Source organism: Filicampus tigris, chromosome 7 (assembly GCF_054856515.1).
Source record: "Filicampus tigris isolate MCC_2025a chromosome 7, RoL_Ftig_1.0, whole genome shotgun sequence".
Taxonomy (NCBI): domain Eukaryota; kingdom Metazoa; phylum Chordata; class Actinopteri; order Syngnathiformes; family Syngnathidae; genus Filicampus; species Filicampus tigris.
In genome coordinates, this window is record NC_141223.1 from 6,349,570 (window position 1) to 6,375,119 (window position 25,550).

The following is a 25,550-nucleotide window of genomic DNA, read 5'->3' on the forward strand; positions in this document are numbered from 1 at the left end:
CTTGTGTGGGGTAAAAATAGGATGGAAAATTGGATTACATTGTGAGAAGTTGGTTTTCAACTTTATAATGTTGAATAATAAAATGAACGTTTAAAATGAATCTTACGTTGAAAATAAATGACATTTTTGTCAAATCTGCGTACCACAAATGGATCAGGGGCCTTGTTCATGAAGATCATCCCACAAATGTTTTTTTTGCCTACCATCAGCCTGGCAAGACTTGTTATGTGTTTGGATTTTACTATTTACTTGGACGACCGCAATCACGTCTTCTTAAACTCTAAATAGACTTGATCTGAAGTGTTTTGCTATTTGCTGATGTAAACACTTCAGAAAATGGCAAGTAGATGTGATAAATAGCTTTTAGATGCTATCTCAAAATACAAAAACAAAACAAAACTCAAAAACAAATATCGACACTGGATTATGAATGCAATGTTTTGAGAAGCTGCTTAAAGTAGCGATTGCAAAATGAAGCTTCAAAATGCTTCATGAACCTGATGTAATTTTTTTTGGACTCCTCTAGATACCACTGACTGTTCAACATACGTCTGAAAGCACACTGAGTTGCCATTTTTAAAGCCCTTTCTTGAAACCGATGTGCCATCTAGAGGAGTCAAAAAAATACAGCAACTGGTTCATGAAGCATCGTGAAGCTTCATTTTCTTAAAGTACTGTATAGTTCATCTGAAACAAAGGTAGCTCATTTAGTCAAAAGATGATGATTATATGAAAATCTTTTTTGCCACTTGCCAGTCTGGCTGAGTCGTGTTACGTGGGAGGCATTATACAACGTTCGCAATTGGTCTTTGTATTTCCTCTGTGCATACATTTACTGCAATAACCAGACTACATTACTGTTTATCCTCGGTTAATTTACAAGTATTTGTCAAAATAATCCAACATGAGAGCTCGGGTCTGTGTAAAAAGGTGTCCGGGTCTGTACCCTGACTTGTGCCTCCCAGTTGAGGTCCGCTGCCTCAGAAGCTGTGTGAAGTCTGACTGGATGCTTGGTAGTTCCTGGAGATGTCACAACAAATCATTGATTTTCACCTTGACTTTGACTTGTGCAAAAGTAAAGTAAAGTCTAAAATTTGAGTTAAAGAAGTTTACGCATTGTTAAAAAAAAAAAAAAAAAAGAGTGCTGGGAAAGATGACGCATGACCCATAATGGTGATGTAGAAGAGCAATGTGATCGTGCTGTGGGCTGCGGCTCAAGGGTGTAGGTCAATAACCCCCCACCCCCCACCCCCCACCCCAGTGACGAGCATCCCAAATGATCCCGTAAAACAGAAGACAAATAGCACAACTTGTTCTTCACCTCCCTGTCTGTCCATGCCTCACTCCCCATTTTGTGTCCGTAGCATCTGCTGGAACTCGGCGCGGGGGCGGGGACTCGATCTTGTGGCACTATAGTGTGCGTTTGTGCTCTTATGAAAGACAAACACTAGCATGGATGTTTGCCGACCTTACTATTCGGTGATGGTTATAAATATAAATGTGGAGATAAATGAATGCACATTAAATGAGACTCGTGCGCAAAATGTGAGCAGAGAGGGGAAGGGGGGGGGGATAGAGGAAGGAGGGGGGGTCTGCCACACCCGGCCCTCTTGCATCCTTCTTCTACCTTCATCCCTTTCTCTGTCTCTCTCTCTCTCTCTCTCTCTCTCTCTCTCTCTCACACACACATACACACTCCTCCTCCTCTGCTCTCCAAGTCTATCTGCTAGTGTTTCCATGAGAACAGCGCACCGGGCATGGGGGTGGGCTGGTGGGATGCTGGCGAGGGTGACGTGTCCTAAGAGCGCTGTGTGCGTATGCATGCATGCATCTATGCATGCACCATCATCTCCGCTCACTTTCACATTTCTCGACTGGCCGGCGATTCCAGAAGACGTGCTTTGGGCATTTGCCTTGGCAATTTGGATGTTGAGTTGACACTCATCGGAGTGCACGGAGTGCATTGTACTCAGTCAAAGATCTGATCTAAGAAAAAGCACAATCCATTTACTAGGAGGGGGAAAAAAAAAAAAAACTTATTGCGTGAAAAAGTAGAGGAGTGTCGTAGTTATGAAAGGAGGCCGACCTCAATACAAAAGATTAAAATAACATTTAAGGATAATACTGGGCTGTCTTTTGGGCTTAATGTTGTGAGTGGGGTCAGGGTTTTTTTTTTTGTTTTTTTTTTTGCTGCAGCTTGCCTGAAAAGGGAGGAGATGTAAAAATGAGGAATACTGATATAAAATAGGTAGTGGAGGATCATCTTTATGGGTGAGGAAAGGGGCATAGGGAAGTGGGGGATAGTGTGAAGGAAGGAAGGACAGAGGGACACGAGGGGCGAGGCAAAGGGTGGGGTTTTAAAGGGCGGACTTGTAGTCATTGTCAGGCAAAGGGAGGTGGGGGGGGGGGGTAGAGCAAGAAAGAGAGAGCGAGAGAGGTGCAACTAGGCAGACTGACTGAAGAGAGCGTGTATGTGCAGACTGGTAAGAGTAAATGCACCGGGCAGCGTAGCTGTTGATACAGCCAGAGAGAGAGAGAGAGAGAGAGAGAAAGTGCATGTGTGTATGTGTGTGCGCGCACGAAAGCCAGCGAGTGTGTGCACGCGAGAGAGAGGGAGAGAGAGGGGTGAGAGAAGAAGAGAAAAGAAGGAAAAGGGAAAGAAAGAAGCCGAGAAGAGAAAGGGAGGATACTACGGCAACAACTATGCTGTGCTGCATAAGAAGAACCAAACCGGTAAAGTGCTTTGATTTGCTTTACCCATTTTCATTTTTCAGCTCCCATCGTGTGACCAAATGCTGCATCTCAACTTTGAACTTTGAGAGTGTTCCTTTGCTGTCCGTCAGAGCTTATAGAAGATGATCATGGAAATGACTTGGACTTGGGCGCCCAGTTTGTCTTCCTAGTGGTTTCTCTACTGAGACCCCAGACACGCCTTGTGGATGCGATTCTCCCCCATGAGCGGATGTTGCAATGATGCCTCTCAGACCTCAGAACCTATTTGCACTTCGAGACTGTAATTTGATCCGCCTATCGATCACGCACTTGTTAAAAGTGAAAGAATATCGAGATCCACCCGATAGCTTCGTATTCCGTCTCAACCGCTCATTCATTGAAATCATTGTTCATATGAATCGCAGCAAACTTTAGCGCATTGCTAACCGAAGCCCAGATGATTAAATCGATTGTCCTGAGAATGGGTAACACCCGCCCCAAAAAGTATATTTCCACAGTGAGGGTGAGAGAAAAAAAAAACAAAAAAAAAAAAAAACAGGGTGGGGTGCAGAGTGAGCGAGCAGCACCATCATGTCAGCGGCCTCGAGGGATTACAATGGGAATAAATGACTCTAAATAGATTATCATAGCCCTCCAGCTCTATGAGTGGATTCTGCCAATGGAGGGTACAATGAAGTGCGCTCTCGTTTAAAGGGTGTGAAAGGGTGGTGTTGGGTAGTTAGCTCAGAATTAAAAAAAAAAAAAAAAAAAAGGCAGACAAGGTGCTGCATGGAAAAGGGTGGATCCAAATAGTGGAAGAGAAAGAAGAGGTGCTCATCATTGCATTAGCCGTCATGAGGATATTTTCTGTTTTGAGCGACTGGAATCATTTCCCACCCGCCGTCGTTAATCAAACGCGAATGTGATTTTATCGGAGTCATGGCGCGCTGGATTTTGATGCCACTTGATTGCTTCATTCATTTCTGGATGAGTCACATTGGCTGTGGCGGGCAGACGAACCGAAATGAAGTAAGGCATGACATCTGAAAGAAGAGCAGAAAAGGCGTGACAGTGAGGAAGCTCGGCAAGAATGGGATGGGAAGAAGCGGGAGCCAGAGTACCTAGCTCAACGTTTTCAGTGTTCTGTAGATGCATGCATGGGAAATTGGGAGAAAAGAGGTGCAGGTAAAACGGCAATTTAAATGAGACTCAATGTATGGGAAGAGGTAGGGTGGGTGCAGGAAGAACGGGGGATGATGGTTGGAGGAGGTGGGGAAGAAGGGGCGGAAACATGGAGGGGGGGGGGGTAAGCCGGCATGCTGCACACTGCAGCCATGTGGTGGGTGAGGCGCCGGCTTTTAGCCGGCTTATTCGCCATGCTTCAAGTACTTGTGTGAGTGCCACCACTGGGATGAACGTCCATCTTAGACTGCAAACGCTTGTCCCCTTTACACCTGCTTTGACGGACTGACTGGAATTGTGTCAAAAAGATCCTCCTTTTCCTGCTGAGCAATGTTGCGATGGGCGAGTGAAGCATTCTGTGCAAAGGGAGTGGCTGTGAACTCCGGGTTTATCTTTTGTCTTTGGGCACAATTCAAATGTATTATTTGAGTTGAAAAAGTAGGATTAGGGTCCTTTTAAGAAGCGCGACCTGACTCAAAATTCGACCTAATGGCTTCTCCTTAGCTCCGCCCTCGCACCATCTTTAGAGTTAATCCTCATATCAAGACCACACCTGCCTGTCATGCCTGCCTTCACTTTCAAATCTTTACACTCTACCCCCCCCCCCCCCCCCCCCCAAATCAAGACCCACCCACCAATAATGATTCTTATCTCCACTTAAATGTCTATTTAGCAATAGCATAAGCCACAGCCCACATTGCTCGCGCTTCCATTCTCCTGTGGCCACCACATCATGTCCAGCCATCCTTTTCCTCCAGCTCCTCTCCTCCCCCACCTGCAGCTCTCCTCACCCATAGTTCCCTTGTCAGATCGGCGGCGAATGCAGAGCCTTTGTTCAGACAGCGAGTCGGTGTAATTGAATTAAAATCTGCTCCAGAGGATGTAATGATGCTAGCATGTGGTCGCATATTAGTTGCCGCCGAGCATTTGTCGTAAAGGACGCCGCGCATCCTGTAACATCACTCGCTGATTGATGGGCAAAAAAAAAAAAAAAAAAAAAGGAGGGGTGACGCGGCGATGTCGGCCAGAGGCTGCATGTGGCCATCGCCACCTGAGTCGCCCTAGACTCATCTGCAGGAGATAGTTGGCTACAAGGGTGTGGTGCTACGCTCAGTCTGCCTGGGTGAGCGAGACGGGGAGAGAGGAGAGGGAGAGAGAGAGAGAGGGAGAGAGAGAGAGAGAGAGAGAGAGAGAGAGAGAGAGAGAGAGAGAGAGAGAGAGAGAGAGAATGAAAGGATAGCTGCCTTGCTAAGAAACAAAGTGAAGACAGCACAGAAAAACATACGACAGATGTTCAGCAGTGCCGCTTGGTGTCTGGATCATTTCTCCGGTAGCTAAAATCATAACGGCACTTTAATCCTATCACCAGTTTAATGGTTTCAGAACGCACGACAGGTCTGAATGTTAACACGTTGAGGACATATCCAATAATCGCGAATTAAATTGATATATTTGACTCGTTATATACTGTACTGTTTAATCTATTGTAAAGCAAAAAAAACAACAACAAAAAAAACGGAATCAAATAATTTCCCGTGGGTGTTCCACTGCATTGGACTGAGCGGTGTGATGGAAAAAGGAAACCACGTTCCTGACGTGTTCATTTTCGTGACAAGTGGTTCCATGGCACATCACTCAGCCTAGCACTCAACTGTCCCCCCCCCCCCCCCCCCCTTTTCTTGAAACAAGTCCCCAACGAGACACTGAGGTGGCGGATTGCTACTGTGTCACTGTTGGGGGATGGGATGTCTGTGTGCGCGTGTGTGTAAGTGTGGTGTGTGAGTGTGTGTGTGTGTGTGGTTATAGATTTATAGCCAATGACTCTGGGTGTGGTTCTCACGACAGCTGGTTCGCAACCAAGGGCAGAGGCAGACAGAGAGCGCAACAGACTGCAGATGTAATGGACACATCCAGTGGTCAGAATGCGCTGAACACGCTCCGACTTTCGTGATATGACTGAGTCAGGTGGTTAATTTGATTAACGTTGAGTATTTCGTTTCTAAATGTGAGGATGACCATTTATTCGTCGCTCTTGTATGCAAATAGTGTAATTGTAATGTCAATCAATTCATATTGCAAAGATCGTAGACACGACTGCAAGTTAACATTGAGCAACTTTGGAGTCCCCAAAAATTAGAGGCAAGTTTGACAAATTCATCTTACTGCTAAATCATCAGGGGGAAATGGTGGTCTAGTGTGAACTGATGGGAGTGGTCTGCTTGTACCCGTGGGCAGTGCAGCTGGATTTTTGAATGAAAATATGTGCCACACAGATACAGAGGGGAATAATGCCTTCCGGGCACTAGACCGGGGTTCAATTAACAGTCACAAGAAGCAGGTTTGTAGTGAGAGTATTTTGAGGTGGTTAAAATAAATGTGAAACACAGACTACATTAAAAAAAAAAAAGACATAATATGCAACAACAATTTGTAATCATATTTTTTAAGCCCTAGGTTGATAAATGACCCCTGCGGTGAGTCATGAAAGTCCGTAGAAAGTAGAAGTATCAGCAAGTCGAGCATTTTGGAACGGAAACAAAAAAAAACGGTATCAATAATGCAAATGATGATACCACACATGCGGTCAAACCAGGATGATGATCTTCCCTTCATCCTCATAAACTCATATGAGATCACTGCTGGCACGTTATTACATTTGCACTCACACACCCTAATCTCTAAAGTAGTCGACAGCCCCCTCCGATCCAACAATGATGTCATACCACCATTTTCCCAGACACCCTCGTCCGTTGCTGTCTCCTTCTCTTTCCCTGTCTGATTCATCGTATGCAGCCAGTAAGTAATTCTATTTAGAGTTAAGTGCTTGGGTCAAATTTTGGCAATTGTAAGCACCAATGAGATCAGTCGTGATAAAAGGCCCAACAAGTCACCGGGGACCTTGCATATTGCACACAGGGTATGCTGGTGGTTAGCAGTCCAGTACTACTCCATCTAATCACAAAGTAATGTACAACCACAATCCTGAACTTCGTGATGTATTTTGAATCAAACGATGCTAAATTGATTGAGATAGTATGTATGAAGAAGTGGACGTTCAGAGGCAGGATTTAAACCTTTGGACCCTGAGCGTGAAGAGAGTTGTCATAGCTGCTGAAATATTGAACTGACACGGTGACCCTGAAGATGACATGTTGGTTTTAGGGCCTGAAGAGCTGTCCTTTGTCCGATGTCCTTTGCATAAATATATACATATGTATACACTTATATACAATATACAGTATATATATATATATATATATATATATATGTATATATGTATGTATATATATATATATATATATATATATATATATATATATATATATATATATATATATATATATATATATATATATATATATATACGCACACACACCTTATAAAATGGGATCAGGAAATTGGATGGGTAGTCACGCTGTTTTTTGTTCATATTCATTGGCCTGAACCAATAACCTCCAGTGCAAGCCATTGACTGATGGAAGTGATAAAAAAAAAAAAAATAATAAAAAAAAACGAACTCCCACCCACTTGACCCTAACCCCCCTTACTGCACTTAGACACTACCTCGCACAGGACCCCTACTTAGCCAACTGATTGCAGCCCCTGATTTTTTTTAGCTCCTATCGGTTGGCAAGAGGTCCGGTACACTGCCGATCAAGAAAGTCTTTCATTGCACCAACCAGCAGACAGCACTGTGATGAGTTAGCACTCTGGTTGCCAAGGTAACCTTTGAGAGTTGGAAGGGACGTGGTAGTGGATGCTGAGGAAATTAAAGCCGGCGGCTGGTTTCCTAGCAGCCAGATGAGTCACGGAAAGCTGATTTTCACAAAGGCAGACCCATTTTGGAGAACAACTTTATGATTGGATTTTGTTGTAAATAAGAGGACATTAAGGAATATTAGTGTACACCACAAAGGGTCTTAATCTTAAATTTCACTATGAACTCAATTATATTCTGGAGCATTAACAAGCCGTAAAACAATTAGTCATTTCTAGAATTTATCATGATTCACAAAGGCATTAGAGAGCACATGGCATTGTAAAATCAGCTTCTGACTCCTTCCAAATCAAAACAACCACAACAAATTGGTTCTGCATCTTTATCATTTGGCCTTACTTATGTTACACTGCTTGCATGCACAATTTGCGTTTGCTTGATGTCGCTTATTCACGTTTTTTACTGTTGTACATTAGATGCTTTTGATTGGTCAAAGGAATATTTAACCTACATTTGTTTGCTTATTTATTTGGAATGTACTGTAACATTTTCTTTGCATTTTCAGTGCTCATCATTCTTTCCTTTATTTGATTTGATTTCTTTTCATTAGATGATTAAATGACTCATAACACAACCCACTATTTGATGGACAGCTTTGGATCCAGTAACCAAAGGTAATATAATGGTGCCCTTTTAATTAACTGCTTGTCCTTTACCTAACCATGGTCCTCATCCCGTCTTACACTTGCATTTTTTCCTAGTCCCAGAACGTTGACCCAACCTGTCCAGTACTTCTACATCAGGCTTACCAATTTTCAAATTCACTAACACCTGTCCTTTTTCATTATTAAAGCATTGACTTCTAGCCCTTTGTCTCCTCTGAATTTTCAACTAAATACATTATTTACCTATAAGGTAAATAATAAGGTATGCCAGCATGACAGCTTGAGATAATCACTCTCAAGCAATATACTCCACCATTGTATTAGAATACTTGATATTTTGTACATTCATGCAGGTCACCATGTATTTGTGTCCGTATACTTTAACGCGACTCCCTTCTCGTGGTGACTAGGTGGAGAAAAATGAGGATGTGGACCAGAAGATTGAGCAGGATGGCACCACCAACAAACCCGAAGACAAGGCTCATAAGGCCGCTACCAAAATACAGGCCAGCTTCCGTGGACACATAACTCGGAAAAAGATGAAAGATGGGGAGGAAGAGAAGGACGGAGACAATCCCGCCGCTGCAGAAGAAGCGACAGAGGGCAGCGAGGATGCGAAGAAAGCTGAAGGCTCCCCAGCTGAGGAGGCCGACGCTGCGGAAGAGAAGGGGAAAAAGGAAGAGGAAACGAGCCAAGCCAAAAGCCCCGTGGCAGAAAAACCCGCTAACTCACCGGCGGCCGCTGCTCCCTCTCCTGCAGGAGCGACAACGTCTCCTGTAGGGGCGGCGCCCGCCGCTGCCTCTCCCGCAGCATCCAGCGAGACCCCCAAAGAGGAGCCAAAGGCTGAGGAGAAAGCTGAAGAGAAGCCCAAAGATGTGGAGGCCCCGGCTGTCAAGAGTCCCACCTCGGCCGCAGCTGAGGAGAAGGTGGGGGAGGGGGAGGAGAAAAAGGAGGAGGCCAGACAAGCCGACGTGCCTGCTGCTGTCAGCCCGGCGGCCGAGGAGGGGGAGCTTGACCAAACAAAAGATAAAGGTATGGATTATTGATAAATACAGGTATCCAAAACCACACTTCTTTAGCTCGTAGGAACCATGGATGATTCCTTGCATAACGGTGGGAAAGCGGTACTGGATTCAGACTAACATACTCTTTGACATGCCACAATTAAAATGCCCAATAAAAATAATTGAAGGGCTTTCCTATCATCCACTTGGCAGGCACCTAATGAAATATTTTTGGCAAGCCTCTGCTGGTTGACACAGACATCGGAGTGCCACATTCGATGAGACAACCTGCAAGAAGTAAACTCCATGCAGATGAGGCAGAGAATGGAATAGCTATGTGGCATGAAACATATGGCGGGAAATAACTAACGCTGTAAATAAAAAGAACACAAGAAAGAACACTCTAAAAACAGTTGGGTCAAAAAGAACTATTTTTGGGTTAAATTTGACCCAATTGTTGTGTTAAAAAAGGACCGACCCAGACTTGGGTCAATTTGAACCAAAAAATTATTGGTTATTCAGTTTTGACCCAACTTTAAGGGTTAAATGAACACAACAAATTGGGTCAAAACAATGCAAATAATTGGGTTATTCCACTATTTTTTTTATTCATTCATTCATTTTATTTATAATGCTAAGGATACTTCCCCTTCCCCCAAAAATGTATCAACAAGTGAAAGTTTTAAAAAAATCGGTATTTATCTTTGTTTAGCACATTCACGGTGGAAGTGAGAACAAATCCAAATGAAAAAGCAGTGTTTAGAATGATGGCAAAGTCATATATTTTGTGTCATGGTACTATATGAATTGAATGAATAAGACACCAACGGCAGTCCCGCAAAGTGGTGTCAGTGACAATCACCTCCGATTGGCTGCCAGCCAGGAAATGCAAATGAGTGCACAAGATAGATACATTTGTAAAACGGTATACAATTTATTTCAGTTCTTTAAACCGAGCATTGCTTACTTGCGGTCATCACCAGACAGCTGCTTCACACTTTCACACGGGCTGTGATGAGTTGTGGGTCCATCTTGAAAAGTGAGTTGAGATATATTGACCTCTTGAGGAGAGTTGCGCTCAACAGTTTTCAATCTCCAAGCAAGGTAACCAGAACCACTCTGCTAATCATAGAAATGTTCCTGTGGATTACAGTAAACACATAAAGTTAATATGGAAAATTATTTGGAGAACGCACACCGTTCTTGTGAAGTATCACATCCTACAATGGCAGCAGACTAATGCTTTTTTTTTTTTTTTTTTTTTTTTTAACTATTCCAGCACTCGTCCTGTCCAACACACATGCCCAGTTACAGTTTAGGTTTCTAAAACTATAATTACAGTGAAAATCTCCTTTGTTTTCTTCTTTGTCAATTCATATCATACATGAGCTTTCGGAGGTCATTTTAAATATATTGCTGTACATCCGTACTGAAGAAGGAAGGTCAAACAAACAGTTTACTTCACTTTATTACAAAATACCGAGTGACCTTTTTATTTATATATGTATATATATATTTTTTTATCTTGCACTCAACAAATACTTCATATATTTAAAAAACTAAAAGTAATACCAAAACTAAATTTAATGAAAAATCCCAAACTATTCTAACCCTGTTCTTAACACTTTTGCATCGACTTGCTGCTAGACAGGTTCAGAGGGCTCAATCAAAACTGCACCACTGCCAATGAAAAAAAACAAAAAAAAAACAAAGAGGCATTTACATTACCAGCTGAACCCACAAACCTCAAACATCACATCCAATTAGTTTCCCAATGAAATCACTACTCTTTATCAACCATGAAAGGCACTTTGGCAAGAAAAAAAATAACGGTACTTCAATGTACAATTTAATGTAGAGCTGCTATTTGTGGTCCAAGGATTCTCCTGTCTGGGCCAGACAGGTACAGTACAGTTAATGGAGCATGCTCGGTCTGGAATAGGCGGAGGCGTGAGACACACACCCACACCCACAAACACGCACACCAACTGGAGCGCTACACTGAATCTAGGTCACCAAGCAGCACTGTCTCCGCGTTGTCATAGTTACCACCTCGATGGGATAGCTGGCCTGCATTGAGCAGAGCACAGATAACAGGTGTTCGGATTCAGATGAATGATTAATGATCCTTACCGGTCACGATCCACACCGGGGATGTCTGTCACACACTAAGAAATGTTGCTTGACAACCAAAACCTAAGTACACGCATAAAGCCAATTGGGCTGATTTTTGAGCCTGATTCACCCTTCCTGACCAAAGCCAGCAAATGTCCAATTGTTGGAAGTATTTTTTTCACACCGAAACGGTTGGCGATCGTAAATGGTAAACATGTTCAATAAATACAAGGCGTAGTGTGCTGTGTCGGTCATTTCCAGGCATACTAAACTACATGTGACAAGAACAACAAACAACACATTTTATATTGTAAAGTGTGGTGTCTCATAAAAATCTGTGAAGATTTAACACATTTTTGTATATGGAGGGTTCTACCTAAAATAATGATTACAACTTTTTTTGGGGAGCGATATATTCATGCAACGGGAAAAAATGAATTTATACAAGTTGTTGTTGGGATGTCTGTATGAAAATGTGGGCTTATAAAGGTCATGTTATGGGAAATAAGTGGTGTTCATTTAATTTATTATACGTGCCAGCATGTACATTTCACCACCATTTATTGTGATTTTCTCTATCCTCCAGATACTTATTCCTGATTTTTAAATTTACATCTTCACCAAATATTACCAGATTTTCACAATGTATACATCATTGAATCCTTCAGAAAGCATACAGCCACATCTCATTTGCTGCGCTGTGGTCTGACGAGTCATCTGTTTTTTTTTTTGGGGGGGGGGGGGGGGGAGCTCGGGGCCAAAGAGGAGAAGCACCATCTGGATTGGTATCAGCATAAAATTCAAAATACGGCATCTGAGATGGTATGGAGGTGGGGTAGTGGCCGTGGCATTGGTAACTTGCACATTGTTGAAGGCACCATTAAGGCTGAAATGAAAATACAGGTTTTGCAGCAACATATGCTGCCGTCAAAATAATGTCTTTTTCAGTGACGTCCCTGCTTATTTCAGCAAGACAATTCCAAACCACATTTGCACGTGTTACAACAGAGCGTGTGGCTTTTATTAGTACAAGTAATACAAGGGTGCGAGATTGCGAGTACTAGACTTCCCTGCAGCAGTCCAGACCTGCACATTAAAAAATATAAATACGACAATGGAGACCCTGGACTCTTGAGCAACTTTAGTTGTATATCAAGCAAGAATGGTTCAGAATTACACTTTTGAGTGTTGCTAAAAGGAAAAGTGATTTTAAACAACATCCTAACTTCATTGTATTTGGGGTTTGTAGAAGCCAAAGAAATGACTTGCGAAGAAGTGCCGTAAGAGCTATCTTTTGTGACTTTTTGTTTCGTGAAATGACTCATGCGAAGTGTGTCATGAAGAACATTCGATGCTCTTTGCAGCCGTGTATGAGCTCATGTCGTTTCGACTCGGGAAAGACCGACAGCTGCAATGTGCAATACATTCGGGAGTTAAGGTGTCATCGGCAGAGCAATGAAAAGCTTTGCTCTGCTAATGTTGCAACATAAATTGACAAACAACAAGACAGCGCAGAGCTCTGGAGAACTCCATCGGCCCATCCATCAATCCATTTTCTATAGCGCTTGCCCTCATGAGGGTCAGCCGCAGCCTGTCCCAGCTAACTTTGGGCAAGACGCCGGGTACAACCTGGACCGGTTGCCAGTCGATCTCAGGACACATAGACTGAAAACAGCCATTCTCTCACATTTACACCTACGCACAAATTAGTCCGGCTGGAGGAAGCCTGAAGTGCTTAGAAACTGAAACTGGCAAATCCAGCTCCCCAAAAGTTAGTTGAGGGCTCTAAATTGCCTATTGGTGTGAATGTGAGTGTGTATGGTTGGCTTCTCTGTGCTTCTGGGTGACTGGTGACAAATCTAGCCTCTCACCATACGTCCGGAACGATGGAACGATGCTAAGTCAGGAAAGTGGCATAGTTGGTTCATCACTAAGGCCACCCAAAGAAAAACGATGATGGCTGTGATCTAATCAGCAATCACCGCATCCGTTTTTTGGACTGGAGTCTTAAAACACATTACGGTGACTCAGACTGTGCCCACACGCTAATTATACTCGACCTGTAAGTTCTGCAATGTGACTCATGTCTTGAGTCTTATCCACATTTAAACATTAATGTACAAGCACTTACACATGATCAATCGGTTCTCTTGATCCCACCCTCCCCCAACACCAACGCCGAAGCGTACGCACGCACACGTCACCTTCCCAGTTTCTAACGTGATGATGTCACCCTTCGATCCTCCGTTAAAAGAGTCTGAGCTCATTTTAAAGTCAGCTATGACATCACCTGTTAGTTTTTGCCAGTTGAATAAGGTCGGGGCGATATCACAGCCTATGGCGTAAGCCCTCAAAATCGCAGGAGTACACATTTCAAGTGTAATACACTGATCCAAATCATTTTCAGCGCAAGGCAATAACATGCTCCGCAATGGCTCATTATTATAAGTAAGCGTATCAATTTCTTACGATGTTTGTGCCGGTGCTTTACACTGAGGCCATCACACGATATCAGATATGACAGGTTAGAGTACTCTCAAGTTAAATATTTAAAGGGGCCATTAGGAGCACGCACCCTGCTTATTATTTACAGTCTGTGCGATATCGCAGACATGAGCAACTTCTGGCGCACACTCTTGAGCGCTTACGCGTGAGCAACATCAGCTCACACTTGAGCTCGGTGGACTCAGTTACATTCTTTGAAATGGTCTTTGAATCAACGGCACCCGACAACAAGTATCCCAAAAGGGGCCGGATGAAATCGTGGAATTATTCCAGCCCTTGGTGTGAAATGTTTCTCCTTTCATGCACTCCTCTGAATTTTATTTGCCACCTCTCGTCCCCTCTTTCTGCCAGATGATGCAGAGGAGTCTAAAGCAGACGGGGAGACCCAAGCAGATGCAGCCGCAGAGGCCACCGAGTCCAAGGATGACTGAGGGCAAAGTCCGACCTCCAAAAAGAAGAATTAAGAGAATGAAGAAAAACAAAAATCTAAAAAAGGTTGCCCTTTGTCTTCCCAGTGCAAAGGCAGTCCGTTTTCATTTGTTTGTCATTTTTTTTGTGTGGCAATGATTTTCTCATGTTGGGGGAGTTTCCAGCGTGAAGTTTTTTGGCTCAAGCTAATATTATGATGACGTGGTGATGATGATGTTGTTGTTGTTGATGATTCCGAAATATGATTGTTACGCTGATGAGGAGAAAGATTTCATTTCTAGCATCTTCTGCTATGTATTGTAGAAGGTTTGGCAATGGATGAGAAAACTCCCAATGGATGGATACACATTTAATATGTATAGCAAATAAATTCAACTTTATCTGCTTTGCATTGCCCTTTCTTACAATTTGCAATCGAAATTTGTATTTTTGCCAGTGCACGCACAAAAAAAAAAAAAGCTGGTTTGAACATGCAACTCAAGTTTTCACTACGAGCGTATTGAAAACACAGCAAACGGGAAATAAATTAAAAAAAAAAAAAAACATGATAAGAATGTATACGTAAATGTGTATCAACTCCAGTTGGAGAGCTGTATACTGCAACATATAGGACAATACTATTACTCTTGCTACTACTCTGCTTGAGTCATTCAAGCTTGAATAATACCCCTCTTACAAACTGTCTTTACCCTCATTTGCAGAAAAGGACCTGTTGCCATTGAAATGCCATGATCGTATAAGAAACTTTAGAAATCTGCTCTAGTATTATTACAAGAAATCGAATGTTCTGCCACCAACATACGAGAGCAGTAGCATGAACCATGGAACCAGATGCATGATGGGAACTCTCCCTCTGAGAGGAACTTTTTCGCATTTACCGAAACTTAAGAGGTGCGGCGGCTTCTTTTTGATGTCTTTGGTGTTGTTATGACAGTTTATATGAATTGGGATAATCCTCTTGCACAGACGTTAAGAAAAATACATTAAAAAAGATGAACACACAAATGAGCAAACAAACAAAAAACAAAACCAAAAAAAAAAACAAAAACAACTTTTCCTATGTTCCAGTGAGTGCAATGTCCAGTTTCAACCTAACAGAGTTCCAACTTGTGAAGAAAAAAAAAAAAAAAAGAAAATACAAAATGGTTTCAATGTCTGTTTTCAAAATAAAGCAAATGTGCCAATTACCATCATTAACTGTGGTGTTTGTTTGAAAAGGTTTGCATTTTGGCTGTGACTCAGGACTCGGGCTTCCTCTCACATTTCAAAATCATTCATGTTAGGTTAACCTAAGACTCTTACATTGTCCATTGGAGTGAAGGTGAGTGTGAAGGGTTGATCGTCTGAATTGACAACTGACCGGCAACCCCGAATGAGGACTAGCGGTACAGGATTACGATACTACGAAAGAGTACATCCACATTGTGTTCTGGGTAAAAATCAGCCAGCGAAATGTCAGTAGTACTAGTGATCTCGTTTTACAAACCAGGACTGTTACAATCCAAACTTCTGCTAAAGACTGCGAATAGTGTGAAACCATGGTCCAATTTTTACCACCGTTGAACCGTTCTCATCGTAGATTAAACATACGCTAGGATTTCTCCTCCCACCTGTTTCGTTCTGAACTGATCTTCTTAAGTACAGAATAGACGATGGAAGCTTTCACTTATTTATGTTTTATAAACACGACAAGCACCATACAGTAGTGATAAGAAAATGAGTTTAAGAAATGGCAAGTCACAGCATGCTTTCAGCCCTATGTTGAACAGAGAGTGCCATCGAGAGGAGTGAAAAATACAACACCTAGTTCATGAAGCATCTTGAAGCGTCGGATGGGGTCCTCGTCATCCAACAGAAAAAGAAAAAAACAAGTTTGAACATCGCTATTCAATTGGGTGACCTGCGGTTGTGTTGGCTGCTATATCTCAATTCCCATTCTTCAAGCCTGCTCCTTTTTTTAGGTTGCCCAAGCCAGTAAATGAATCTGGCCGTGTTATACACCTTTTTGGTCCCACATGCTGAAATGACACGGTCCCACTGCCAGTTGGACACTGGCAGGTGGATCCGTTCTAGTTTTACACTGACGACAAAAACCTCGTATATATTCGATCCGCCTGTAGGATTCCCATCAGGCGCTTTTATTACCCATTTCAATTTCTCTATGACATACCGATCTCGGTCTCAGAACGTCAAGCCAGATGCGCTAGTCAGGATTTACGGTCCTTCCACTGAATGAATCTACTCCAAAAATGATCGAACCTGTGTTCCAGATTGCTCTGGCTCTTCAGGAGTTGGGGAAAAAGGAGATGGACAAAGGTGACGTGTCACCGGGGAGTCAGTTGTACGCAATCTCCAATTTCTCAGAGATTTTCGTGGCCAAAGACTCAACAAGAACATTCGAGAATCATCTCTGCCTGAAATCATGTATGATGACCACAGGTTCCTCCAAAGCTACATACGAACGATGTAAAGTAAAGGACATCTCCTCTTTCCGGATATGACTCTGTGGTGGAATGATTTGTTGTCTCATGACACCTTGTGGAGGAACTGCAGCATTGACGCTGATTTGGCAGCGACAGTAAGGAAATTCATCACACTTGTAGAATGGCCGTGTTTTACTTGTAACACTTTTTTCCTAATACTAGTGCCACTTCTTGTCCTACTAGTATGCAATTAAACCCGACTAGTAAACTACTGTGCTGCACTGGTAACACTACACGGCCCAACTAGGATACAACTGTCACACATTTGTGCCTCCTGGGCAAACTACTACACTAAAATGACCACTAGTAGGTTTGCCTCACTAGTAACTTGTAAGTGTCCTTTCGAGTATTGTTGTCCAAAGTTGTCCAACTAATGTGTAGAAATATCAGAGTAGTAGAAGGCAGCCGTGGAAAAGAGGTTACTCATACAACACAGCTGTTCTACTAGTGTGTGGAATTCTCTTACTAGTGAAGATAAAGGCTGCACTAGTACATGGATTGTGGTCAAGGGTTAAGGAGCAGGTTTTTCCCATGGACAAAAAATGTCTGTCAGAGAGATTGTAACAATACATATATTCTTTTATTAGCATGTTACATGGTAATAAACACAACAGTTTCATTTAAGATTCTGCGTGTCTACCCCCAAAAAAGTTACACGACATCGCTAGTCACATTCAAATACATAACAATGATTTCAAACAACTTTTATTCTCTTTTATGAACATAATCTCATTTACTTTTCTTACATAATCATTTTTTCTTTTAAGAAATTGCAATTACCTTATGCCATAATAAAGGTAAGTAAAATAGACAAAAGTGGGACATTGCTGTTCCTTGCTTGATTGAATCTTAAGTACAAATGCCATAGTTACATTTTCAGATTGAATTCTTGCACTTATAGGCTTTGCTGATTTCACAACATTCTACTGTAGAAACATCACACTGTATATACACACAGAGGACATAAAGAAAGAACTAGAAAGGTTTGTCACCCTTGAATTTTTGCCTGCCACATGCCTCGTGTCAAGTTCAGCAGTGGCGAGGTGTAACACACTAACCAGGTGCTGATGGAGTGCTTTCTAATAGTGATGGAAAAACGAAGCTTCGTGAAGCACTCCTCTGGATTGCCATTGCATCTTTAAACCAAGACTGCCACCTGGATGAATCAAAAACGATCACAAGTGCTTCATGAAGCTTCATTTGTCCTTCACTACTTCCTAACTGCAGGGACACAAGTGGACATCCATGTTTGAAGGAACATGACAGATGGATGAATTGATTATATGTGTCATAGAGTTTTCCTGTTCTGAGTGCCATCTGTCCACACACATGCATGGAAGGACCGAAGACTTGACATTTCACATAGCTGTTGCTATCACATGTTTTTTTTTTTGTCGAAATGTGCCCTGCGATTGACAGGCAACCCGTCCAGGGTGAACCCTGCCTCGAGTCCACAGTCAGTTGGTAAGTGGCTCACCCGCAACCCTGAACAGGATACGTGGCAGAAAATGCATGGGTGGACTGAGGTGTGTATTATTAATGAACGTCAATGTGGCGTTTGGCTCAGATAACATCATCATCTTCATAACTTGATGATATGGAAAGTAACCTATTGGAAGTGAAATTACATTTCCATGATGAATACTTATTGGTATCTGTGGCACAAAAAGAAACACAACCGTGCATTTGTTCAGAATAACAATCGGTGCATAATGAAAGCATACAACCTATGAGCACATTTCTTTTGTGAAATACACAAATGGAAATACATTTACCAGCTACAACATAAGTACCACTTCTAATGAGTGACAACCTGCTGCATCAAATATTTGTCCTATTTGTGACTAAAAATATTAAGGCTTAATTTTGATTGACGGTCAGATAGGTATTAACTGATATCATACGATAGTGTGTATATATATGAAAGAACTAGGGATGTGACGATTAATCGAAAATCGATTCACCCCAATTAGTCAATGAATCGATTTGGTTAATCGAAAATCGAGTTGCTTAAATTCATCTAGAAAATGATGTTTTGAAACGTTTTTTCAATTCCAGATGCATAGCACATTTGGAATGTGTAGATCAAATTATGCTTTTGCGCCAAACATCATTGCGTATTGCGTTTGTGGATTGCGGCAGAACCACACCAGTGCACAGTGACAAGCATGGTAGCAATTTTTAAAAAATCGGATCGAATCGAAAATCAGGAACTGAAAATCGAAAATTGAATGGAATCGGGGCTTGAGTGAATCGGTACATCCCTAATAATAACCCTTTTGTACCTACCTGACACGTTGTCAGTAAAAACTAAGTACTATTTTGTTTGTACATCCACAATTTGTGGTACATACTGTATCTTGTATTAAGAGTGTGCAAGTGGTTGTTATGTTGTGGTTGGTCTATTCATCTTGGTAATATTCTAGGATGGCACTTGGGGTGTTGGTAGGACTCTGAGATGTGAACTGTGAAAGGATCCTTCAGGAAGTTACACTGACTTGTTTCTGATTTTGTTTCATGTGAAAAATTGCTAAACGGAAATTCAACTTCTTTGGTTGTTTATGTGGTCTCTTACTGCAAGGTCAATTATTCTGTTATGTAATTCTTACTCAGTGACTGACAAAAGTCATCTTTCCTCAGTCAAAGTGAGGCAGATGAACCAAGTAGGATGTTCTACTTATAACACGAGGATATAACTGTTGCCAGCATTATAAATGAAGCATATTTTTGGAAAACATTAGAATTCCAGTTACCCAGTTAGTCAAGAGTTATTTGCTTGGTCAAAAGCAAACATTGTGTGAGATGATCATTCATTCATTCATTCACTCATTTAAAACAAAAAGCTCTCTTCTGGAAATGTGTTTTGCTCATATTCTTTCACTTCCAGGTGTGAATGATCGTTTAAATGTTTTTGTATAGAACAAGCTGTTATAGGATGAAATCAAAACTGGAGTGGACAGCTTCACACACCCCACTTTTAAAGCGGAAGTCAACCCAAACATATTTTTTTCAAGGATATGTTTCCAGCGGGCCCACTAGTTGAAACACAGCATTTTTGATCACGGCCAATCACGGGTGACCCGTTTTCTGAACCTGAGCCGTGATTGGTCGTCGTGAGCAGTTGTGATGTCATTTTCAGTCGACAGAAGACAAAATGGCCGCCCCTGGAGATGGCTGAAAACAAGTGTATTTTGCTGCTTAATTTATATTCCACAAACGCAAAATTAATCAGAATGTCACGTTTCAACTAGTGGGCTTGCTGGGAACATATTTTTGATTGGGTTGACTTCCGCTTTAAGTGAGTGTAAATACACATGTTTTACAGTACTTTACTTTGAGTTGTCACAACAGTGGAAATCTGACAAAACAGCATGCAAGTGACTTGAGATGAACGCAAGGTTCGGTGAAATAAATAAGAAACACAACAGCGGCCGTGACTGCTGCTTGACTACCAGTGTAAACACAGACATGTTGAAAGCATTTTAGCTGTTGTGGAGAGGGGATGTGATGCTGGGATAGCATGATGTGGATACACATTCTATTTTGCTGCTCTCATTTTGAATTTCCACACGCTTGAATTGACATTCAACTGCACATGTAAGCAAGGCCAGGTTAAAAACTATTTTGTTCTTGAAATCATTTGGGGGGAAAAAAACCCAACAACTTATGTCATTTATTTGAACTTAAATGATTTATCCTCTATTACCAGTTGAATATATGTAAGGCAGATAACACTGGTGAAAAATGTTCAAAACTTCTTTTAAATCAAAGATGGACTTAACATTTTCTATGTGATTTTTTTTTTGCGCTGATTCAGAATCTGCCCTTGTTTCTCCTCTAGCACATCAGGTTTTAATAATAATAATAATAATAATAATAATAATAATAATAATAATAATTTTTATGAATTAAGGGTTTGGTTCAGCAACAGGTGGATTTTTTTTCAGAGGGTAAAAAGTTAACACGTTTAAAAACACATTTTGCCACTTGCTGTCAACTGTAAATGACATCACGTGTTGATTGCTCTGGTAACGACCAATTACGGCTCACCTAACGTTCACAAGCCGCGCCGTCATTTTCAGTCGATAGCAAGTGGCAAAATGCGTTTTTAAAGGTATTCATTGCACATGAAAAATAATGAAGTGAGCACATTCATTATATACAAAATATTAACTTTTTACTGCTGGAAATGGCAAAATTAGTAAAGAATCACTTTAAGTCAAACTTAGTAAAAAAATGAAAACATTTCAAAAACCCGATTTGCTAGAAAAAAGGTAAAGACATTTTTGAAATCGGTCAACGGCTTGTGAAAATATGTCCAAATACAAATCAATAAAGTGAAACTGTTTGAAATCAGCATCAAAAATACGTCTGATTGAAATTTGCTGTTGTCTCGTGTGGGAACACACATAATGGTGTACAATAAAGAAAAATATTTCAGCATCTCAATTTCACATATTTCTTTGAAAACCCCAAAAACGTCAACCAAAGTCATTCAGCGGGTCATACATTTTGATCTGTAACAATAGAAGAAAAAGTCATGAGCTAAAAGCAGGCGGTGTCGTTTACTGCATGGAGCTAAATGTGCAGGTTCAAGCTGCCTGGAAGTGAAGGCCAATGGCCAACGGCCAGGTTGGATGCTCGTCAGACGGACAATGCAACGAGTTGCTCTGCTTGCCTCATCACAGAAGAATACAAAATGTTACTATGTACTGTACATTAAGTGACATGAGGACCTCTGAGTATTTCTTTCAACCTTTTCTCATGAGAATCTTTTGAGGATTTGGTCTAAAATTCAATCTATAGTCGGTAGTGGATACACACTTCTCCAATCTCCCGTTTTTGTAAAGAAATCACAAAGAAAAATCATTTCTCATGAGAATAGGCTGCTTTGGATGATCGCGAGAGGTTTGTAGCAAAAACATGGAGGGGGGGGAGGGTGGGTGGGTGGGAAGGTAGCAAAGTCACAAAATATCGATGTTGGTATTCACCAGAACAATTCATACTCTGAATAAATTGACAACACGAATGCTTCATCAAGAAACTATTTGATCCTACTTTCGATATCGCATCATGTACAATTTGGCAGATTATTCCAACTCGGTGAAATCCGGGACTCTTCAGTTCTTCTAGAGACAAACGATTGTTGGCATCCTCACAAGTGGAATATCGGCGTGTTTAATTCCATGAAGACACAAGTAGACACCAAATTCTAAACCGGCCGCAGAAAGCAGAAACAAAGAAGTGCGCATGTATTAAAAAGAGCAACACAATTCATTAAAAGAGCACTGTTTGCTTATTCTGTCCTTCATATCTGGTTTTTTTTTTTTTTTTTTTTTTTTCCCCTTTGTGTCTACGGACACAACTCTATCCACAATATTTGCAAGCAGTGCTCGACAGCACGTAAGGTGTTCGTAACGATGCAAACAGTCTGGGGGCGGCAAGGTCGGCGTAGCAATAAGGATGTCGGCGAGTAGGAGAGAAAGTGAATGGGAAGGTCAAAGGCCAAGTGGGAGGCAGAAGGAGAGGAGAGGTATTAACACTTGAAGAGAAGGCAGGCGATGCAGGCCAGAAGGAGCCACATTGATTGAGATACGCAAGCTGAGCCGTTGATGTCCCGGCCTGTTCCAGGTCCTGTGCACACACAGAGAGAGAGCGGTGTTTTTTTTTTTTTTTTTTTTTTTTTTCAACGCTTGCACACTTTAGACAAGCTATTTTACTTCTTGTCTTGTTGGAATCAAGACGGTTTTTTTTTGTCTCGTAAGTCCTCATCCCGCCCCATAAACATGACACTGGTACTATGACTTAAAAGTTCCACAACGTACGAGGTTTTCGAGTTATAAAATGTCACTGATACATTTTTTACTTTGTGTTGTCAGGCAAAATGTGGTACAAATTGCAGTTTGTATTGTTGGTCTGTTTACTTTTGGCTAAGGGTTACATTAGTGTCATAAAATATAGTTGAAAGTAAATCGGTGTTCAATGTTTTCAAGAAATTGGAAGTGTGTTGGTTTACAAAATGTCCTTTGAAAGGAATAAGAGTAGTACTGAAAATGTTTTTGTTGAATTTACTCAATTTTATTTTGTCAAGTGGTTGCATTAAATATAATGCAATCCAGATCCATTTTTAAAAATAGAATACTACTCCTTAATTTATCTGGCTCCAGATGATTTTATTTCGTGCAACCACTTGACATGATAAAATTGTGTAACTTCAACAAATATTTTTTCCAGTGTAGTAAAATAAACATTTTGATTTCATTTTGTTGGTTAAATTCACATACATTATACTGTCTCTCCAAAAATAAAAAAAAATGTTAGAATTTAAAAATATTGTGTCACATCATGTGTATTCAATTCAAGTGTGGCTCACAATATCATTATTATAGTTATTATTATTATTTTTTTAAATCAAGCCCCATCGCTAGTTTTTACAAGTAGCTCCAGAAAAGACAGATTTGGGCACCCCGGTCAAGATAAAAGACTGCATTAACAGTATTTTTCCACCAAGTGGCGTCAAAGATGCAGTCATCTCCACTCAAGTTAAAAGAAACCTTGAAATGACATTTTCCCTGAACTGTCACAAACACAGCAAAAAAAAAAAAAAATAAAAAAAAAAAGGTTCTGCATTGAAAATCTAGGACTCGGGTGTTAAATCTCATGAGAAAATGTTTGCTTTTGATCATTACTCATCAACTTGAATGACTGAGACATTATCGGAGCACAATGGGAGTTTATGACATGCTACAGTCAGAAAAGAAAAAAAAAGGGGGCCTTTATACTCACTGTAGAGGAAGACACTGGAATTTTGGACACCCAGTCGGTTTGAGGCCACACAGGTATATTTCCCATAATCCTCTTCATTGACGCTTGCAATCGTGAGAATGGTATAAGTGCCAAGGACTTGGATATTGATGCCCTCCGCATTGGACAGCCTGCAGTAGGAAAACACAATTTTAAAAAGTCTTCTTCACTTGTTAAGACCACTTGACTTTGCACCCTTACCGAGCACCGTCATTACACGCTTTTGTGTGCTGCTCACATTCCGACTCGCACCACCGAGCTTCTGACACGCCATTTTGTTAAGGTTGAAATGCAATTTAGCGCTGAAGAATCAATCCAATTTGGCAAGTCAGTCGGTACAATGGACTGTATTACTGATGAGCTAACCTCTCCCCATTACGCAGCCCGCTAAATAAGACTTCCAACTTAATGGATCCTGTACGTCCCCGCACTGATCAAGCCCCTTATATGATTAGGAAGAGTTCATTTAAGGTGCGTCCACTTAATCCTGCTCATGTGTGGCTACTGCGAGGCGCCAGAAGTTTATGCTGACACATATTTTGAGCATTCACATTTAAAAAAAAAAAAAAAAAGAAAGAAAGAAAGAAAGAAAAGGTAAACCCGTAAAGCTTTGGATCACTCCCGTTGGGGCACCTCGGAGGGGGGTGCGTGACGACGAGTGCGCGTGAATGACAAAGCGTAACAGGGTAAGCGCGCAGCATTTTCTTTTCCGATCCAAAAGATGCTGCCGCCAGCCTTATCTTCACGACAAGAGGGCATGATGAAAAACACATGCCAGCGGACATTTTGAGAGACTCAAACAATACACAGCGTCACAGGGAGTTGAAAATGACATTCACTTCTGATTACAGCTCACAATTGTAAAATGATAGCAGCGGGAAGGAATTAATGGAATGATTTGTAAGGAAGCTTGCATTTATGCTCACCGGGCACTTTGATTGCCATGTTGGTTGACTGTTACAACTCAACATTTTTTTAGATGGGTAATGTTATGGTTCATTATTGTCTTTGCGAGACAGAAACTGAGTGTATATGTTCAGAAAACTGGAAAATAAAGAACGGTTAAACATGGAACAAATGCTTCTCATATTTTGTTTGGCAGATTTCCTTGTTGTAACAATGCTACTCGCCAATGAATGTTATACCGTGGGAAATATTTGGAGGGAATTCATTTGTGGGTAAAAATGTGCCAAATATTCATTGCTAATGCCAAACATCTTCCAAACACAAAATTTGGTTTCATGTTTATGTATTTAGCTCAATTCTTTCTCCACTTTAAACATGCTAGCAGAAACAATTCCAAAGTATTATGCATAGAAAACTTGAGAAGGAAGTAAAATGAACATTTGAAGTTTTGTTTTTCCCGCAAGGTTTTGGCCCCAATTTTACACAGGTTTGATAAGTTCTCAATTACCGGTAAAGGGAACTTACTCAAGGATGTCACATATTTTACGCACAGTGGGGTGAATGAAAGGGATTTGTGATGATGAAAAGTTGGGGATAGTTTGATGTCTTGCAAAAGAAATCAAACACTGACTATTTTGAGAAAATCATTGTACTGTTAAATAATTTGTGTGCGACTCAGAGAGCAAAAAAATGTGCTCCAATTAAATTCACGATGTCGAATCACGCCTCGCCCGCCTCCTTTGACTTTTCTGTATGTGGCACTTCAAAGTTTTGGACACCCCAGTTATATTTGGAGGAACTCATCAAACCTTGTCTAAAAATGTATTTCTATTAAATTTTCACTAGACACACACACAAAAAAAAAAAATTTACAATGAATTTTTCAAAGGGTTGATTTTAACCAGTATTAATAGCTAATGTATGAACTTGAATTTATAAGGTATTAATGTTTTACATTCACTAGAACCACCGATGGGCTAACCTGCAGTTTTGACAGACAAAAACGGAACAATTTGCCAACCCGGTT

At 41.1% G+C, this 25,550-nt stretch overlaps 2 protein-coding genes across 3 annotated transcripts in view; one reads left to right on the forward strand and one right to left on the reverse strand.

The window, feature by feature from the left end:
* The first annotated feature begins 2,429 nt into the window (after positions 1–2,429).
* On the forward strand, positions 2,430–15,523 carry gap43 (growth associated protein 43). Its single transcript, XM_086036144.1, has 3 exons — positions 2,430–2,733; positions 8,688–9,309; positions 14,253–15,523. Exons 1-3 carry the CDS (start codon positions 2,557–2,559, stop codon positions 14,330–14,332), a joined length of 879 nt encoding a protein of 292 aa, XP_085892270.1. The 5' UTR covers positions 2,430–2,556; the 3' UTR covers positions 14,333–15,523.
* Positions 15,524–17,371: 1,848 nt separating this feature from the next.
* Positions 17,372–25,550, reverse strand: part of lsamp (limbic system associated membrane protein) — a 164,431-nt gene continuing 156,252 nt past the window's right edge. For both annotated transcript variants that reach the window (XM_086036399.1, XM_086036398.1), the window contains 2 exons: positions 23,600–23,748; positions 17,372–22,447 (listed from right to left, as the gene is read on the reverse strand). In XM_086036399.1, coding sequence (XP_085892525.1) covers positions 22,350–22,447; positions 23,600–23,748 — 247 coding nt within the window. In that variant the 3' untranslated portion in view covers positions 17,372–22,349. The remainder of the gene's footprint in view (positions 22,448–23,599; positions 23,749–25,550) is intronic.